Source organism: Anthonomus grandis, chromosome 12 (assembly GCF_022605725.1).
Source record: "Anthonomus grandis grandis chromosome 12, icAntGran1.3, whole genome shotgun sequence".
Lineage (NCBI taxonomy): Eukaryota > Metazoa > Arthropoda > Insecta > Coleoptera > Curculionidae > Anthonomus > Anthonomus grandis.
This window is the reverse complement of record NC_065557.1, coordinates 8,667,978-8,689,277: the sequence shown is the minus strand read 5'-3', so window position 1 is coordinate 8,689,277 and position 21,300 is coordinate 8,667,978. Positions and strand designations below refer to the sequence as shown.

The following is a 21,300-nucleotide window of genomic DNA, read 5'->3' as shown; positions in this document are numbered from 1 at the left end:
CAATTTTATTTATTTTATATGCGATTTTATAAAATTGCGAAACCAAGACTACAATGCAATAACACGGCCATGTAGTGTAAAAAATTTTATTTCTCATACAGCACGGTTTGTTAGAACATTTAATATTCTTTTTATAGCCTCCGGCTTACCGCCCACGTCAAAATGTCCATCAGTGATGTCACATTTCATTTATTTTGACATAAGTGGCAGCCGATACAAAGAAAACTGTTAACCTAAACTTAACATTTAACTATTTCTGGCATTTGAAAACAACTAAAAAAGAAGAAATTGCATAAACACCGCCGAGCAATTGTTTTCCTGAGACAATTTTTCAAAAACCAGTGCATTTTTTTATTTAAATATATTTTTTTCTCGGGCATAAATGCCTTAAGGTTGGAATAAAAATGCACCGTATTTTTAGTAACTGCGATTTTATTGCACAAAGTATAATTTTTTTTTACAAAGGGAACAACCATTCTTTAACACAAAAAAAAAGAAACCCGAGAGGGTTATTTTTATTAAAAAAAAATGTCTTTGTTTTGAGTATTTTTCCTTTAAAGTTCCGCGTAAGCCTCTTAAAACAAAAACCCAAAAAAGAAAATATAAAAAATGATTGTAAAAATTTTACTAATTTTAAATCCTAAACGTTAAATTTCGGATATAATGTGCCAAATAGTATTAAACATTTAACCTAAAATGGTATTGTATAATTATAAATATATATGCTGCAGTCTTTTTTTACTTATTTTCTTCACTTTTAAGTGAATATGTGCCAAAAGGTTCGTACTTAATTCTTACTTTAAAAGCTTCCTACTCGACAATGTAGCTTAGATTTGTTTCTCTAAATTAATTTTATTCCATCGTTAATAAGAACGATTTCGGTGAAAGAGAGTCTGTCTCTCCTTGTCAGCTAGACGTTAAAATACTAAAATATTTTTTTTTTTTACATAAATAAAAGTTGTGTTTATGTAATCTCCATATCGTATGTCTATTACGTTTATATTAATTATTTTCTTTTTAATTTGTTATAGTGAACAACAAGGTTAATATTCTTAAAATGTTATGGTGGTTTTTTTTGGGATTTTTGCAATTTTGTTGACAAAAAATAGACTTTTCATCATATCTAAATTTAATCAATACTTTAATTTATATATTAATTTTGATTAATTTTAAACTTAAATTTTCCAAGTAGCACTTTGTGAATTTCAATTGAGTTTTTGCTTAATGTTCTTTTTTCTTTTAAATTTCGCTTGACATTTAATATCCTCAAATTACGAGTATTTCGATCCTAATGAAAGATTTTATGATATTATAGGATGTTATTATCAAACTTATACGAATATTTTAACATTAATTTATACGCTAAATTTAATTGTTCCAAGTAGTACTTTTATTTAATTTTCTTTTATTTTAAAAAATAAAATATTTCTAATTATGTAGTTTAACTCTTGGATAAATGAATTAAAGAATTTTTTGATTAAAAAAATTATTGCCTGATTTCAAGAATTATAAAATAGTTCAATTACATTTTAAGAATTTGATTCTAAAGTTTTCTTATAAAATTTTCAAAAAGTGTTTTATATTTGAAAAAGTTTTTTATCTATCACAGAAATCAAAGAAAGTACCAAAAAGTGTGATTCAAACTCTCCAAAATGTATGCAACAGTTTAGAGATTAGATTTTGAAAACGATTTCTGCTTCCAGAATTATGTCTGGCTTATATTTTTTGTAGTTACTTGTAAAAGTACTACATTCTTTCAAAATTAAGAAAATGGTAAAAATCAAAAATTAAAAACAGCAAAAATATAGATTTTTTAATTACGAGTATTTCAATTTTAAATCAAAGTTTTACAAGATTATATGCCTATATAATCAAACCTTTACCAATGTTTCAACTTTAATTTACACGCTAAATTTATTTCCTTTAAACAGTACTTTGTGAATTTCAACATTTGCTATTTCATTTTCGTTTATTTTAGGATTTTAAAAATTTTTAATTATTTAGTTTAACTCATGTAATAAATAATTTTTTGGTAGTTTTAAATTTGCTTTTGGTTATATAAAGTTATCTTTGCCCCTTTTTTATAGTTTTGACTAATTTCTACCATTTTTTCTGGTATTTGACGCCTGTGGTCGCTTTATGTGCCTCTAAGGCTCTTGTATTGTAATTACTAGTAGCACGCTTCTTCTAGGCAGACTACTCCTCCTATTAACCTCAAATATTTAAGGTAATTTTTCAGGTTATGCTTGACCTATCTTAGATTTTCTTCTCCTTTATAGGGCTCTAAGTCTTTTATATTGCAATTCCTAGTAGCACGCATCTTCCAAGCAACCTTAACTTCGAAACACTGTACATGTTGAGGTTAAGCTTGCCCCCTCAGTTAAATGTTGACAAGTTATTGCCATCTTTTCTAATATTTGGCCCTTAAGGATCGTTTACCAGCCTTTAGGGTTCTTATACTTTTTTTAGTCTTCCTAAGACTCCTGTTAAACCCCAAATAAAGTTGGACTTTCAGGTTATGTTTGCCTTCTCTGTGATAAGTTTGACAAGTACTTAAACAGAGGGAACTAGTTGTCCAAATGAGTAATTGGCAGGCAATTATCAACAACTAAAAGTATTAAGTATTAACAATAAAGTATTTAAAAAATTAATGCATAATTCAAAGAATGTTTCTAATTATTACATTTACAGTTTTTATTTAATGATTTATATAGAGATTAAAAAGTTTTTTTTTTAAGTTTTTAAAATATCTTAAGTGTCTTTCATTTGAAAAATTCTTTTATTTATCACGAAAACCGAAAGAAAATTGCAAAAAATTCTTTTCAGTTCAATTCAACTGCAGTAATTCAAAATATCTGCATTTTCCAAATCGTATGTAAAAGTTTGAAATTTGATTTTGGAAATTGATGTAAAAAAAGCATTAAGCATTTTTTGTTGAAAAAATTAACAGGACAAATAGGTTTTTTACTTATTTTTAAAATTTACGTATTTTTTTAAATTTCCATTAAGGCTGATTAACAAATGACAAATTAGCGGCAAAACAAAGACTGTCTTTTATTTTTGAAATCGTCAAAACTTCTATATGAAAAATTTCAAATAAATGATCGTAATGTGCTTTTTTCGTACTCATTTGGGTGTAGTGCTATAGCGGTACAAGCCAAATAACAAGAAAAAGGCGCACTTGGTGATACAAGCAAGCCACTTTGCACAGGTGTAATATGGACCTAATAGATTGATTTGACCCGTAGTTCTCTCTTCTTTTCATCCCTTAGGATTTTGGTTTGGGGGTGGAGGGGGTATATTTTAAAAGTAAAATATTGAAATGCGTAAATACATCTAGAAAGGCGTGTTTAAAATGGTTATCGCTTTGTTTGGACCTTCGTAAGGCAATGCTAATGTCTGAATACACAAACATTCACCGGCAGACGAATTACAGCGCCACTTTTCAAAATGGCGGCGAAAAAAGTAACATTTGTCAACATCTCCAAATGTTAATGTGTTTGGTATCATTTCATAGGTTTTTGAGGTCGCTGAATACGTTTTTAATGGTAAAAATACGATTATATACGACCTAAGTATGTAGTAAAATCTATGAAAAAAACGAGGTGTATGGAGCCCTTTAGAGTACCTATCTATGCGCGCAACTTTCCGCCAATTCGATTTGCAGGTTGCCGCTCGCATAGTACAACATTCTGCGGCGCAGTTTTGTTTGTTTTAGAATTATATGCGGAGTGTTTTTAGTTTAGTTTGGAGAAGCAAAGTCAGTTGCTTAAAGGGGCTTCCATGCATATACTGGTTGCGACACGGTGTCTTATTTTGCAACCAAGGGAAAGCGTTCAGCCTGGGCTGCGTGGCAGGACGATTCAGCTACGAACGCATTTAAAAGACTGGCCTGGCCTTTGGACAATGAACCAGATGAAGAGCTTGTGGAAGCTTTGGAAAAATATACAGTAATATTGTACGGTATGCGAAATGGAACATGTACAGGTGTGGATCAAGCTAGAAAGCATTTATTTGCAACCGAGCATAAGCACTTAAATGCCATCCCTCTAACACGTGGTGCACTTGTTCAACACATCAAACGATCTGCCTACCAGGCAGGTCACATCTGGGGCAGGTCTATTAAGGTTAAACCAGACTGTCCAAACACTGTGGGGTTGGACCAAAGATAAGGGACAATTTAAACCGTTTTGGACACTTCTTCCAGAGGTTTGGAGTGTGTGTAGGGCCCTTGACAATTGTGGTTGCACTAAAGGATGTGAAAGCTGCCCTGCACTTTGGCATGTAAGAAGTGCAAAGGACAATGCCAAAACCAGAGGTTTCTAAGCCCTTTTGATAGTTTTTAAATATTATTATTCTTTTACTCGTAGGTTTAACAGTCCTGAGGCAGAAACCGATCCCAACCAAGATGTCGACCTTTCGATTTTAATTAAAAGAAAACATATTGACTTATAGGAAAAATTATATTATAAAAATGAATGTATACTTAATACTTATTACAATTATTACCTTAATTTTATTTGTTTGAATTATACCCTCTGTTTTTCTTGCAACCATAGTTTTAATGGTTGCCAAAAATATAATAACTGTATTTACTACTACAATAATTTCCATACTAGTTGCTATATGGCTTAAAGGCATATTTAATCGCATGTTTATGCTCAAAAACGTATTCAGCGACCTCAAAAACCTATGAAATGATACCAAACACATTAACATTTGGAGATGTTGATAAATCTTACTTTTTTCGCCGCCATTTTAAAAAGTGGCGCTGTAATTCGTCTGCCGGTGAATGTTTGTGTATTCAGACATTAGCATTGTCCTACGAAGGTACAAATAAAGCGATAACCATTTTAAACACGCCTTTCTAGATGTATTTACGCATTTCAATATTTTACTTTTAAAATATACCCTCTCCACCCCAAAGCAAAATCCTAAGGGATGAAAACTTAAGAACTACGGATCAAATCAATCTATTAGGTTCATATTACATCTGTGCAAAGTGGCTTGCTTGTATCACAAAGTGCAGTTTTTTTCTTGTACAGTTAGCACTAGTGTGGAAAGTCGGATCTCCACACACTCTTATATTTTTGTACTCAGAAATATAAATTTCTTCCAAAATCAAAAAAATGGCCAGCAATAAAAAATCAAAAACAGCGAAGTTTCTGAAGTAGTACAAAAATTTTGGAAATCTATTTTTTCAATTCAAACATTTATAAACCAATGATCGTAATGTGCTCTCTTACTACTTAATTAGGTGTTCACTATATTCTCCCTATATTTTTGGTACTCAAAAATACTACTTTCTTACAAAAACGAGAAAATGGCAAGAAATCAAAAATAAAAAACGGCGAACTTTCTAAAATGGTACAAAAATTTTGAAATTTTTTTTTTCAAGGCTGATTAAAACGTAATTAATAGATTTTTCTATCCAAAAAAGATGAGGAAAACAAAGTTTTCATTTACCTTTGAAAATTTCATTTCACATTTCCCAAAAATACAAATAAAAATGCCGAAAAAAAATGCAAAATTTAAAACAGCTAATATTCTAAAATCGTATAAAAATGTAGGACATTATTTTTCTTTAATTTACAGGAAAACAAAGTTTTTCATATACTTAAAATTTTCAAAATCAAGATCAAAGAGGAAAGGTCTCTATTTTGGACCGATTCTTCTATTAGCCGCTTAGGACTATATAAAAAATTTGTCACCTATTATTTCGCCTAATAGTTTGCCAGTTTTTCACAACAAAACCATTTGAAAAACCACTATTTTAAAATGAGGTTATAGCATCCTAAATTGAACTACCTAATAGTTCCTATTTTGGACCGGTCCAAATTAGGCAACTTTTTGTTCTTCAAGTTAAGTATGTCACAACGTGGCAAATATGGAAAATGTTGCCCACCAAAATGGTGGTATAGGTTTAAACGAAATTGCTAGAAGGTATGAAATACCGAAGACAACTGTAAAACGAAAAATTGACAAGAACAAACATGAAAGAAAACATCATGGAAGTGAAAGAAGAAAGAAAGTTAAACGAGCCTCAGTTCTTTCACCAAAAATTCAGGAGAGATAGTGAAGAATGTTCTAGAGCTTGAAAGATATCTGAATCACTCGTAGTGATTTAAATAACTTTGTGACTTTAAGCGAATAAGATTCAAAGATGAACTCAAAGAAGGCTCAACTCCATAAACAGAATTTGCTTGCTCAAATGAGTGAATTATTCGCTAAAGGCCTAAGGCATTTCATTAATTATGCGAAACCATCTAAGTATAAAAAGCTATTTTGATAATGAACATACCACCCATAAAAAAATTTAGAAGCTATAACTTTAGCTAGGTTGGTTTAGGCATCATGTTGTCGATACCAGCATACACTACCTACAGGTTGCAACCCTGTGACGTCTCATTCTTTAAGTCTGCACAAAAAATCAAGCACTTTCAGATGTCACAATTACTTAGAGATAAATATTCGAAAACTATATCAGTAGAGATGCTATAAGCGGAAATGCGACATATGGCCTTTAGATCAAAATGCGTTTGATGACAGTGATTTCGTTTGCCCCTCCAATGTTAATATCAAGCCTACCAATGCGCCAAAAGACAAGATAACCTCTTTAGGAAAGGAAATGTCCTAGAGTGCTTCTACTAAAATCAATCACCTATTCCAACATGCCTCTACATCTCCAGACACGTCGGCAGCTTCCAGTTCTACGACAATAATAACTAGTAGCTCCTACAAGAAAACCCTTGAAGAGAAACAATATAAAAAAAATGGCTTCTCCTAAAATCGTTAAAAAGGTTATTTCTTCTTCAGTCGACCTTCAAAGAACAGTCGTGTACACCTAAATCGAAAGACAAATAATGCCTTTGTCTCATTTGTTTATCTTCATTTTTGCAATCTGGTTCAGAGTCCAGGGAATTATAATTCTATGCCTAATATGTTATGCTGATATATTACTAAATTGATCTGAAAATTACATATTTAGTTTTAAATTGCATTTAAATAAGTTTGGTAAATGTTTTTTCATTAAATAAAGAAACTTAGACGTGGCCGAATTTAGGGAACTTGAGGTCCAAAATAGGAAGCCAGTATGCTCAACTGGATTAAAACAGGTTTTAGCCTGTTTTGCAAGATCTATGTATAAATTCATAGACAGGTGTAGAGTGATGTAAAATTACTTTGTTACAATTTGGTTCATAAGTTTTATTTATACAGAGGTACTTTATTAGGTGGTCTAATATAGGGAATGTTATAATAATATACCTTTATCCTAACGTACTTTTTTTCGGAATTATTGGGATTTGGAAACTAGTACTTTTTCGCAGATCTTATATTCTTTCTACTCAAAATTCCTTTCAAAAGCGAGAATATTGCCAAAAATTAAAAACAGCGAATTTTGTAAAATAATTTTGTACATAAGTACAAAAATTTTGGAAATTGATAATTCTTTAAATGCTCATTAAAAAGCAATAACCAATTCTTTTTGGAAAAATTTGCAGAAAAACGAAGTTTTTCATTTAACTAAAGAAAGTCAATAAATCAAATATTACGAACAGCAAACTGTCTTAAATCGAACAAACATTTTGGAAATCGATAATACTTTCAAGGTTGATTAAAAAGCAATAATTTTTTATTAGAAAAATTCACAGGAAGACAAAATTTTTTATGTGATTTGAAAATTAAACAAAAAAATTGAAACCAGTGAATTTTCTGAAATTATACAAAAATTTTAGAAAATTTATTCTTGCAATTGATGTTTTTGTTTAAGGCTATTAGAACGTCTATTAGTTTGACAATTATTTGGAAAAATTTAATTTGAATATTGCAATAATTTTTTTATTTGAAATCAAAATTTAAGAAAAAAATGGAAAAAGTATTTTTTATTTTATCATGAAAAGTATTTTTTCATTAATATTTTTTCATTTAATAAAATTGTTCAAGTCAAATTGGATTGGAAAGCTTTAAAAATAGTGAAAAAAATATCATTACAGATTCTCTGTAAACAAAATTTAAATTCCGAGTAAACTATCGAATTCGTTTCAAATTTCAACAAACATTTCACCTAGAAAATTGCAAAAATTCTAGAAATAAATGATATTTTAAAGCAATTTTCATTTTCAAAAAAAAAAAAAACAAATTTGGATTTTTTCCAAAAACTAACAGAGAAATTGTGTTTTTGTATTGTTTCCTATTTTCTTTCACTAATTCAATTTAATTTTACTAACTCAATTGCAAAAATCCCTCAAAAAATCAACCCACTCAATAAAATATCAATTTTTCAGTTCAGGTCATTCGAATAAAAAGCTGAAAGTCAAAATCAGGTAAAGTCTATGTCATAAATATTCTATCATCTATAATCATTAAATCTTTATACATATATTCTCCTTTTTTTAATATATTCTTATAAAATCGACTGTGACCGATAAAACTTAACTAAAAAAAAAAGAGCACCGTGGGTCAAAAATAGTAAATATTTACAAAAATTTAATAAGCATACAGTCTTTCTATATTTTATTGTAGTTCAGCTACTCGACTATAACTAAAGTGATTTCTTTTATAAATATGATAAATTCAAGTATACGTATAATTATGTATATTAATATAAACGCGTTCTAACACTAGTTTTAATTAAAAACTAAAAGAAATCTTTACTATTTCTGATCATGGTGACTTTATAAGTGTTTTTATAATTTGTGGCAGAAATAGAATGAGCTATATTATAATAAAATAAAAAACAACATTTTGTACAATTGTATAACATTTCTTGCATTAGTAGTTGCATACACGTCAATTTTGTCTGTTTGTTTTTTTATAATATAGCAATGAAAGTCTAATATCACGTCGAAAAAACCGCAAAGAGACATTACCACATAAGTAAATGTCAGCACCTTTAAATATAAACTCACTGTATAGAATAACAACAAGGGTGGCGAAAAAAGCAACCACAGAAAAAGTTAGGAAACTTTATAAAAAATCCCTCCAAATTCTTCTCCTAATAAATTCGAGACCCCCAAACGTCTCTCAAAAAAAACACAAAAAAAAACCCAAACATAGCCCGTTAAAATTTCCAATCTTTTCCCACAAATTCGATTTTTCTTCCCGTCCCCCCACAATAATAACAACAACAAACAAGTCAGTTGTACTTTTAAAATCAGGGCCTGGCTCTCTATCACAGTCCGATGCGGTTTTTTACAACATTTTTTATTTTTTCTCTCGTTCTGCTCTTTCGAAAAAAATACCATCTTCCCACGTCTTCTTTCTCATTTTTTAAATTCACAACAATAATTAATATTTTTCATTTCACTTTAACGAAATTATAATTATATTATTATGTATAATTTTTTTTTGTTTAAATTTACGCTTGTAAGGCCGATACATCAGTATGAAGGAATCTGAAACAAACAAAAAAGACAGGTGTTAATAAAGAACTGCTTTTTCTTTTAGTTGGAAGAAAATTTTTGTTTTAGGAAGATAAGCGTTTTTGGGAAATAATGTGCCGGTAAAACCCAAAAAATTATTTTCACTTTTATACAAGAAAAAAACCGTTGTACAAAATAAATTCTTTAGCTACTTGCAAAAATGCAAAAATGTAAAAAAAATGCTGACCTAATGAAATCGTATTTTTCTTGAGATTTAAATCACGCACTTTTATGCCCAAAAGAAAAAAGAAAAAACACGACAAAAAAATAAAAGTAAATCATCAGTTTTTGAACTAAAAAGATTTAAAGATTAATTTAAAAAAAAAATAAAGATAAATAAATAACTCAAAAACAAATATAAAAAAACGGCGATTCCAGGAGAATAAGTAAAAAACTAGTACTTCGCGCTAAAATACTTTTGAAACTCTTAATATCATAATATTACCTAATACATCATCATATAACTTTTTTTGTTTTATCTTTCAATTTTCTAGATATTTTTTATTTTTTTTTATCTGTACACACTTTTACAAGTTCTTTTTGTATTTTTTTTAACAATTATTCGCATCTTTAGGTAATTTATCAACTATTTTATTACCTTTTATTTCGATGTAAGGAGCATTTACCTAGGCTAAAGACATGATATTTATTACTAATATGTATGCTCCATTTCAAAGGCAAAAAGTTCACTAGGATATTAAGCATACAACACTAATTTAATATTGTTTTTTGAATTTAATTTTATTATTATTTTTTTTAAATGTAACTGATTTTGTTTAAAAAATAATTTATATAGAACTATTTGTATAAATTTTGTAAATATGGTTAATTTTTTAAAATTCTATGAATTCGTTTAGGCGTTTTAATTCACTCGAAAATTTGAGTTTTTATATATTTTTTTAAACACATTTCTTGATTTTTTGATATTTTCGGTTATTTTTTGAACTGTAAAAATTTACAAATAACTTTGTATAAAACCATTTTTAACCTCATTATCTGGAAACATACAAAAATACCAAATAAAAAAGTGTAATCAAAAAAATATGCAAAATAAAGAAGGAAAAACATGAATAAGAGAACTAAAATTAAATACCTGGGCAGGAAAATTCTTAAAAACTTTGATAAGAACAAATATAAAAAAGGGAAAGTTTTTGGTTTTAAGATTTATTTAAAAAAAAACCTAAATTAAAACATTTACTTTATATATTATTATATATTTTTTTTCGCACAAAATTCCATGTAGATTTTCTATACAACTTTGTTTTACTGTATAATATCCTATAGCTAAGTCTATGTGGTTTTTACATGTCTGATAAAAAATATAAATTCATGGTATTTATTACTATTTCTTATTTATATTGTATATTCCTTGGAATAGAATGAGGCGAAAAGTTTGCTTCCTTATTGCCGCAAAAAATGTTTAATATTGTTTTTTGTAGTAATTTTTATTAATAATTTTTAATTGAATATCTGTCTTTGTATAAGAAATAATTTATGTACAAATATTTATATAATTATCTCTAGAAATATGTTCAGAATTTTAAGCCCTCTGATTTTTTCAATAGTATTTTTTTTAAGACGTTTTGAGATTTTCGATTTTTTTTACTGTAACAGTTAATGTTATAAGTTATTGTTATTTAGTTTTTTAGATATTTTTATATTTTTTTAGTAATATTTGTAATATATTTTATTTCGAATTTTTATAAGCAAACTTTGTATGATGGACAATTCAGCAGAAAAAAATTAGAACAAATTAGTGACATATGATTGGCTTAAACTAGGCTCGATTAATTTTTTTATTATTCCCTCATTTCATTAAAATTTGTATTTCTTTATAGATTGTATTTTAATTTACTCAATGCAAATATTTTTAAAAAATATTAAATTTTCAAGAAAGTAAATGTTTTACAAAATTAAAAGGAATTTTACAGATTTTAAGCTGGCTTATGTGTGTATGTATCCGAGAGAATTTTTTCTCTCAGAAAAAAAAAATATTTAAATTTATATAATTTTTTTTAATTATATTTAATTTCTTAAACAGTCGTATTTTATATTTATATATTAAATATTAGATTTAATTTTATTAAACACAAATATTAAATAAAGAATTAATTTATTTATAAAATTATTCTGCAACTTATTTTTCTTAAAATTCGCTAAATTTGTTTTTTAAATATGAATTTTTTGTTACTTGTAATTTTCATAAATAAACCATGCATAAAATAATATTGATTTAGAAAAATAATTTAATTTTTATTAAATTTAATTCCATTTATTTAAAATAGGAAACTCTAATATCTTTACAAGACTTTAAGTGTATACAGGGTGTAACATAAGTGATGACTTTAATTTTAAGGAGTGATTCCTTGTCATATTTTAAGTAAAAAGTTTATATAAACATATGTCCGGAAATGCTTCGTTTTCGAGATACAGGGTGTTAAACTTTTTTTTTAAATCGATTTTTCATTAATATCTCATAAACACATTTACCGAATTTGTTGAAATCTTTACATTTTGTTAGTCACTTTATAAGGCACCTTTTGGAATTCTCACATCTGGCCTTAAAAAGTCAGGGGCGTGCCCACGGGCTAAGTCGGATGATTTTTTTGTAAGAAAATATCGCCCGGTACATTTTTTGTAAGTATGATATTTCTTTTAAATAATGCATCTAAAAATGAAACGTTTTTGTCTCTTAAATTTTTTGCGTATAACATAGAATTTTTTGTTTCGTTTAGAAATAAATAATTAAAAATCATATCAGCACGTCTCGGACCTCCATAAAAATAAATAAAATGCTTTAAAATTAATTGGCAAATTACCAACATGTTTATTATTTAACAACTAAAAAAAACCCTTAAATAAATTTTTTTGCAAAACGCATACTTGACCAAAAACAAAAATTAATAAGATGCTATTTTTGATGTTTAAATTTTAATGCAATGGCGTCGCAAATGGTTACCTATTTAAAATTTATTTGTTGTTTGTGTACGCCACCTTTTTTTTTGTGCGAGATATTTGTACAAATTTAAGCAATTAAAAATACGATCGCTTAATTTTTGTGAAAAATAATAAAAACTTACTTTAGTTTTAAATATCATCAAAATTTTATTAAATCGAATGCTCGAAATGAGAACCACGACTGTCAATATAAGCACGCAATCTTCTTTCCATCGACTGGCGCACACGTTCGAAAATTCCTGGTGTGTTGCGTATGACATTAGAAGAGTTTACAATCCGGTTTCTCAAATCGTTTTCATTCACAACTGCCGTTGCATAAACAAGCGATTTCAGATATCTCCAAAAGAAATAGTCCAGAGGATTCAGGTCTGGAGATCGTGCTAGCCATAGCTGAGGTCCCCCCCGACCTATCCATTGCTGAGCAAAAGTACCATTTAGATAGTTTCGAGCGACAAGACTAAAATGAGCAGGGGCACCGTCGTGCATAAACCACATGGTATTTCTTGTTGCTAGTGGTACGTCTTCTAATAAATCTGGCAATATTTCTTCTAAAAATTGTCTGTAAGTATCACCATTCAGCCTAGGAGGGAGAAAGTGCGGTCCGATAAGATGATCACCGATAATTCCGGCCCAAACATTCACGGAAAACTGCTGTTGAAATCCACCTTCTCCAATGGCATGGGGATTATCAAAGTCCCAAAGATGGTTATTGTGGAAGTTTCTGATGTCTTCTCGTGAAAAACAGGCCTCATCTGTGAAAAGAATTTTAGCCGTAAAATTTGGATTCTGGGCAGTTTTTTGAAGAAACCACTAGCAAAACTCTAATCGTGCAGGAAAATCTGTTGGCAACAGTGCTTGCACCAGCTGAATGTGGAATGGATAAAGTAAATTTGTGTGCAAAACCCTCCAAACACTTTCGTGGCTGATGTTAAACTGTAACGATAATCTTCGCGTGCTAGTTGACGGATCGTCTTCCACTGCTTGCAGAATTGCTTCTAGTTGTGGCGTCATTATTACCCTCGGTCTACCAACGTGCTCAGCATGAGCATTGACAGATCCAATCTCACACAGACGGGCATGGAGTCTTATGAAAGTTCTTTCTGCTGGAATTGGTCTATCGGGAAAGCGTTCATGATAAATTCGACGGGCTTTTGCACCATTTCCATCTGCAAGGCCATAAATGAAATGCATTTGAGCTAATTCGGCATTATTCATAGTTAACTGCACAGTAAAACACATTCAACTAACAGTACCCAGTACCTGGTAAATGTTAATGTAAGACATAGGAATGTTCTTATCAGAGAAATTTTTATACATACCTGCATAAATATGTAGTATTCCCAATAAAAGCATTTTAGGTTTTTTTTTATGGAGGCCCGAGACGTGCTAAAATATGGTTTTTGAAATAAACGACGCAAGATACGAAACGAAGCAAGATACGAAAAAAAATTAAGAGACAAAAAAGTTTAATTTTTAGATGCTTTATTTAAAAAAATATCATACTTACAAAAAATGTACCGGGCGATATTTTTTTACAAAAAAATCATCCGACTTAGCCCGTGGGCACGCCCCTGAAATTTCTAGGCCAGATGTGAGAATTTTAAAAGGTACTTTATAAAGTGACTAACAAAATATAAGGATTTCAACAAATTCGGTAAATGCGTTTATGAGATATTAATAAAAAATCGATAAAAAAAAAATTAACACCCTGTATCTCGAAAACGAAGCATTTCCGGACATATGTTTATATGAACTTTTTTACTTAAAGAATGACAAGGAATCACCCCTTAAAATTAAAGTCATCACTTATGTTACACCCTGTATATTTATATAATTTGCACAATCTAATTAAGAAATATTTTTAGTAATTTTTTAAAGTTTGCAACTGTTAGTCTATTAATCAGTAATTGTAAAGAATTAATATGTTTTTTTGATATCAAATAAAATATACTTGAGCATCTTTTTATAAAATATATTTAGATTTATAAATATTCCTGAATTTAATTAAGTATTTATAATTAATGGAACTAAAAATTATTTAAAAATAAAAAATTTTTATTAAATTTTAGTATAAAGTGCTTCTACTCAGGTTATTGATTTAGCTCTCAAACTTTTGACTAATTTATTTAATATTTATTACACGTTTTATTTTTAGCTTTAACTCTCATAATTTTCTAAAAGGTTTTTAATTTATTTCAACTAAACAGTTTAACACAATTAATAAATGTTAAAATATGATATCCTATAAACGTCCATATAATACAAGGAGGTTTAAAACATTTTATGAGCCTAATCTAAAAATGATTTCATAGCGTTAATTTACTATTTATATGTTAATCTCATGGTGAACATAAAATTTATAATAAAGATTATGTATTTTTTGTGTAAACGGTCAAATAAAAATTATAGTGTTAACTTATGTTATTTTTGAGTTGTGTCTTTTTTACTATAGGAGTGACTCGAAAAGTGTTTTACCAAACTGAAGGTTTACTTAAAAGAGAAAGAAAACATTGATACTTTTACATACTTAACTTGGATTTTGAGCATATTTTATAAAACGCTTTTCTTCCCAATTATAAAAATTCCAAAACCAATGAAGTGAATGTATACTTACAGAATAGCTAAAACAGGGCAGTCGCCTGGCTTCAAAAATCCGCCAAAAAATGCTTCAACTATCCACGCTGAACAACTCCTTGTGCAACGCCGGAAAGTCTAAATGGGGCGCCGATCGTTTCAGCTTACCCAGCGCGTCCATGTGCAACATGCTGATTTCCCTGTAAAACCCAAACACATTTTCAAATCAACCCTATCATCTCCCTTATACAAGACTCACCTCAAATTAGGTATCTTAGTAAGCAAGGCATCACAAACAGTAACATCCCCTTTAATAGGGAGACTGTGGTTTCTATCCAGCTCCAGCTTTAAAGCTCTCAAGACGGCTTGGTTCAGTCGGCCGATTTCGGCTATTCCTTTCAGTCCGGGCCGATCTAAAACAGAATCAGCTGTAAGAAAAAGAAACCCGTTAGAAGACCTCTCTTCTAACCTAATTTAAAAACAAAAAATACTCACCTGGTGATAAGAGTACGCAAGCGGAATAGAGGGCCAACTCGGTTTCAGTCAGCTTCAGTTCGGCTAAACCTTTGGCCACCTCGAACACGCAACTGACCAGTTTCATTTCGGCGGTGTCTGACGTGTAGAAGGCGTCCTGGGGTAGCATGGTGTCGCCGTAGAGCACACGACTATGGGACAGATCCAGATATCGCGACATCCGGATAATGGCGAGCTCGAAGCTGCCCGCTTTCAATAAAACAATTTGGTCGTCCTGGCTCAGTTTCATGAATCCCGGTACCATCTTAGCGAACTCTATGATTTGCTGTATGACGGTGGTGAGTTTTTGGGCGCAGTCGAGCCATAGTTCCTCGTGGGCCATGTTTTGATAATAGACCAACCGCGAGAGGTCGTGGGGCTTCCTGAACATCTCGTGTATCTGATCGATCGAGTAGAGACAGGTGCGGGTGTGTGCGTCGGATATTGTCTTCGAGAGGAGTTCTGATATTTGACTGGGGTCTAGAAGGATGCATATAGTTAGATTATGAATTACTTTAACTTAAATGTATTTTGATTCTTCATCGTGTCCACTTTATAATGGGGTACCAGAGAATCCCATATTTTAGCAAACGATCTAAAGTTATCCACAAGAGCTATTATTATTCTATCTATATTCGCAGAAAGATCATACGGGTAAAAAAACTCAAAATCGTATTTCCAAGAAGATCCAGAACGTTTCTGATACATGAGAAGGAGCATAAAAAAATTGACTTTTGATTATTAAATTGGCATAAATGTCCATCTAAGATCCAGAAATCATAGATTATCGTTATAAAATTTCGTTTTGTCAGTACCATTTTAGGAATATACAAAAGGTTCCTGGAACAAGAGATGCGGTAAAAAGTAAAAAAAACTACTTTTGGCCCAAAAATGTGAAAGAAAATTCCAATATCCACGCGATTATTGATCTAATCTGATGCCGTTTTTTTTTTTAAATCTCGACATTTAAGTCCTTCATGCAATTTATCTAAGACCATTTCTCAAGATCACCTAGATCGTTTTAGTTATAATGCTATTTTTCGTTCAGGTTTTTTTCGTTCAATCATCGTCTTTTTTTTTAATATTTTCAAATACATCGAAAAAACACAGCCTGTATTTTCAAAACAAACCTAGATTTCAAAAAATTAAATTACAAACTAAATCAATGAACAAAAAAAGGATATATGGTATAAGTAATGAAATGGAAAGGGAAAAAGCAAAAAATAAGTACTAATTTAAAGCAAAAGCACAACTTGGCGGTGGTAGCGTAGTATCAACTTACTAAAAACAAAATGATAACTTCTACGTCATCCTAATAACATGCACCCTACTTCAAATACTAAAAATTCAAAACCCAAGCAGAAAAAAAACGCAAAATCCGAAATGAAACGACAAGCTGGAATTGCACGAGAATTCTCATGAAAACCCAGAGAATTCCACTGGAATTCTTCGTGACGTAGTGGGGTTAAAAACTTACTAGGTAAGATAACCGGTTCGCACTCGTCCCCACCACCATTACCCGCGTGTTGTTGTCCTTGTCGCACCGACGTACCCTGACCTATAGGAGAGCTGACGTACGTGGTACTATCCACATAACTAGGCACCTGAAGACCGTCTACGGAGGCACTCTCTTGTTTTACGGAGATCACCTGTATTTAGGTTCGGTTTTTTGTTTTCATGAAATTTTGATCTAACTTCCATTTTTTTTTTCAAATTGAGAATGTTCGGTTTCGATTTTTTTATGTGAATATGGTAGAAGAAATACAAAGTTTTCTGTTAGCATGTATCAAAAACGTAAGAGAAAGGAGCTTTCTCATTAATTTTTTTTTTAATCATGCTAATGCTAATTTTGTATTCTCCTGCCTATACTGATCTCATGTACAGAGTTAGATTTTGCAAAAATCGCATCATGGTAGAGTTGTGATCTACAGGAGGACTTATCAGAAACTGTCTCTATCGATAGTGGGAGACCAGACTAGAAAATCCAAACGGGTTTGTGGCTAAATCTCAAAATCGGTGGATACAGTTTCCGATATATAATGATCAAAAACCGAATATCTCCAGAGTGTCAACTAGATCGATACTAACCGTGGTGCCTCCGCTTAGATTCGTGGACGACGCTGTCGTCTGCGTAATGCGTTTGAACGCGCGTGATTCCGGAGAAAGGGGCATGGAGTTAGGTGAGGATTTCGACCCTCCTCCGCCCCCGCCACCACCACCACCGCCGCCTCCACCACCGCCACCATTGGTAGTGTTAGTGCCTGAGGGAAGTGGTTAGTTTTAAGTCTAATCAGTGCTTCTATCTTTGTATTGGATGAACTACATTCACAAAAGCTAATTTTTTAGGTTTAATTAGGGTCTACAGAAGAACTGGGCATTTAGTCGTTTCATAGCCATTTAGAAAAAAGCTGCATGTTTGGACTAAGTAAGTCCAATTATAATTTTTCTATGGTGTTACTAAGAGATCTATCTAGTATATATTTTACAAATCGATGATGACGCTGAATTTTCGATAATATTTTGATCATACCCCAAAAATCGTGCATTTGAAATATCTTTTTTTAAATTCTACAACTTACCGGTTGTAACGACACTGGCCATTAAACTGCCGGTATCGCTGAGGGCGTCCAGGCCCGGTCTGGGGTCGTACGCGGTCGTACTGTCGACGTAATCCGCCGAAATGTCGTAACCCATTGTGGACGCCGGTACTTGCGTTTGTCCAGGGTAGTACGCAGGTGTATACGAGCCTACGTCGTTGTACGTTGGATATCTAAAAAAATGTTAAATGTAGAGACAAGAGAAACCAAAATATATATTGTATACCAAAATAGTTATGCTAAATCTCTTATTAAGTATACCAAAACTCACCCTCCATTATAACTATGATGCAATTGGTCACTACTAGAGGGAGTCTGTTGTTCAAACACCGAGCTATCCGGCGCAGAGTCGTTCTGCGCCCTGAGCTGCGCCCTGTGAAACCGCACCTCGTCTTCGACTTTTTCCCTTTGCTTCTTGGACATCCGTCCAAACTTCACAGCTAAAAAAGAAACATTACAATAACTAAAACTTTAATTTCCTTGCCCTAATACGACTTATTACGTATTGTAATGGTATGCGGATGATAGCATGTTGTCGATCGATACAGTTGTGGCTCTTAAAAGGTCCTAAATTGGTATAATTTGATTAAACAATGGTTGTGACGCAGACCGTTTTGATCCTTGACGGATTTCGCTTGAGGCGATCGCGGTCGCGAATACTACAAGAGAGAGACCCAGTGCAATTGACCCACATAGCATTTCCATAACTGTACAATGCTCACTTTATTAGCTAGTTTACAATATAAATTACGGAGCGTGTAACCGTTCGTACATAAACAAACACACACTCCTCGTTTGGATTGGTTACGTTGATTAACTGTTAAAAAGTGTGAAAAAGAGCTATGGGAAATGTGCCATTTGTGGCGAAGAAGAAGTTTTGATGCATGGGCTGTACTGTTATGGTTGAAAAAATTTATTAATTTGTTATTAAGAGAATTTTTGTTTTAAATAAATGGATACAGGGCGGGAATTTTGTAATTTAGGGTATAGGGATGTGGTAAACTTAATTGGAAGAAAAGTGTTCTTGATGGCCTTTTAGTCTTTAAGATGAATTTATTTTCAAAAGCTGGTCCAAAAATTGTCTCTTATTATTATTAGAAAAAACTAGTAATTTGTTGCATTTTTATAATTTGTTTTAATTTTGGAATCCTCTAAATATTGCTATTCACATACTGGAAAAAAATATTAATTTTTAACAGTGATCTTGTTCGGGAAGAGGATTGATGGAATAAAAAAAATGTGATTGATATCTGATAAGACTATAATCTCGATGTGTTTGTTACAAATTCAAAACATTTTTATTTTTATTAATAAGTTAATATATCACCTAATAAAGTCAATATACTATAAATAATATATCACCATCTCAATAAATGTATTGTAACTTTTCCAGTTTTCCTTGGCTTTTGGAATTAGCTTTAATAATTTCATTGTTAATAATACAGCTGAATTACAATGAGAAAAGAGTACCATTATTGAATTATTGAATTTTGATTTTAATGGCATCAACGTAATAATAAAGGATGAGAAAATTATGTACCACAGTAGTAAGTATTTAAGAGTAATGTTTAACCTTAATCTAAACTTCTACAATCATGCTGATTGTATTATAGGAAATTTCTCGAAAAAAATTAGTTTTACATCTAGAATAAGTCGATATCTAACATCCTACATAAAACCTTCGCATTCAGCAAAACAAAATCGCACTCTACTTACAATTCTGTTTAACTTTGTTATATAATTTGCCGAACTAGGTACAAAACTAAGGAGTTTTAAAAGATTCAAAACAGAGCTATCAAAGCGACTCTTAACTATGATAGATGTACATCGAGACATAATATGTTAGTTGGAAATATGTTTTCTCTTAAACAGCTGATTTTATTTAATGTTTTTATTCCTATTTTTAAAATTAAAAATATTTTTTTTACAAGTTAAGTTTGTTGTGATTTTATAACACAATAAATAGAAACGGTGATATTCGTATGGAAAAATGTAAAACCAATAAACTATATTTCAATATTACAGAGGAGTCTTTATCAATTAATTCATTTGCTTTATTTTATTAAAAGTTGTACTAGTTTAATATTTAAATAATCTTTGGAAGAATTTTTTTTTAACTTATCAGCAACTTTATTTTTATATGTAGCTGTTAGCCAAATAAAGGTATTATAATTAATTTATTTATTTATTTTATTTGGGAATAAAACTAAAAATGTAATTAAAAAGTTTACTTTCCTAGGTGGTTTATTTTGCAATTTATTTGTTATATTTTAGGAATACCATTATAAGCCTTATTTTATTATAATAACTGAATTACTTAGGAAAAGTTAATTTTATTATAATTGTATTACTTAAAAATAAATATTATGTTAATATTTAATTGTTTTTAGTAATAAAGTAAAAAAATCTTATACCATTAAGAGATTTAGAGAAATTCTTTGATCCGAAGTATTAAAAAAACTTTATGCAATTGTCTTCTAAAAACTAAAAAACAGCACCATCTCTCTTTATTTTAGGAATTGTTTTTATTATTTATTATTTTAGGAATAGTATTGAAATTTAAATTGCGCTTCTCTATAAAAGAATTCTAAAAAAGCCATATAAGGTTGGATCTGTTTCCATTTTTATGATTTTTTTGGGTTTTGAAAATGGCATAAAAAAACATCATTTTACATTTGAATTACTTAGCAACCTAATAGGCCTATTGTATTTTTAAACAAAAATTTTAATTTTGAGAATAATGGGAATAACCCTTTCGATTGATTTTCTATTAGTGGTTCAATTTATGTAGTTCCATTAGCAAACATGAATTTGCCACTTTATTTCTTGCGGTTTTTGGGATATGCATTGATAATCTCAATTTTAGTAACACAGTTGAATTACACAAGTTTCTTATGATCATTAGAATACCATGTCTGTAGGCTTGAATTCTTTAATTTTAGATGGCACTGAGAATTTGAATTTAATAATAAATTCTTGAATCATCTGTTTGTAAAAAATCAGCGAAAACAAAATACGTAAAATCTAGTTTCCTACATCTCTAGTTTTATTTTTAAATTGTGGGAATACAAATAAAAGTAAAAAGGCCAATATTTTAATTCATTTATAATGCAATTTATTTTTTAGATTTTAGGAATACCATTAACATCCTAAATTATTTTAGTTTTTTTGTAATTGTATTAGCTAGAAATGGATACCATGTTGGTGAGCTCAAAGTGAGTTTTATTTTTTCTTTG

The 21,300-nt window shown here is 30.3% G+C and overlaps 1 protein-coding gene across 9 annotated transcripts in view; it reads right to left on the bottom strand.

Moving 5' to 3' along the window:
* Positions 1-8,291: 8,291 nt before the first annotated feature.
* LOC126742916 (probable nuclear hormone receptor HR3) overlaps positions 8,292-21,300 on the bottom strand; it is a 221,565-nt gene continuing 208,556 nt past the window's right edge. For 3 of the 9 annotated variants that reach the window (XM_050449780.1, XM_050449779.1, XM_050449781.1), the window contains exons 4-9: positions 18,336-18,504; positions 18,047-18,237; positions 15,450-15,947; positions 15,214-15,382; positions 14,995-15,154; positions 8,295-9,395 (exon numbers count right to left, since the gene is read on the bottom strand). In XM_050449780.1, coding sequence (XP_050305737.1) covers positions 15,049-15,154; positions 15,214-15,382; positions 15,450-15,947; positions 18,047-18,237; positions 18,336-18,504 — 1,133 coding nt within the window. In that variant the 3' untranslated portion in view covers positions 8,295-9,395; positions 14,995-15,048. Of the gene's footprint in view, positions 9,396-14,994; positions 15,155-15,213; positions 15,383-15,449; positions 15,948-18,046; positions 18,238-18,335; positions 18,505-21,300 lie in introns of all 9 variants that reach the window. The other 6 variants (XM_050449778.1, XM_050449782.1, XM_050449783.1 and 3 more) reach the window with 6 other exon arrangements.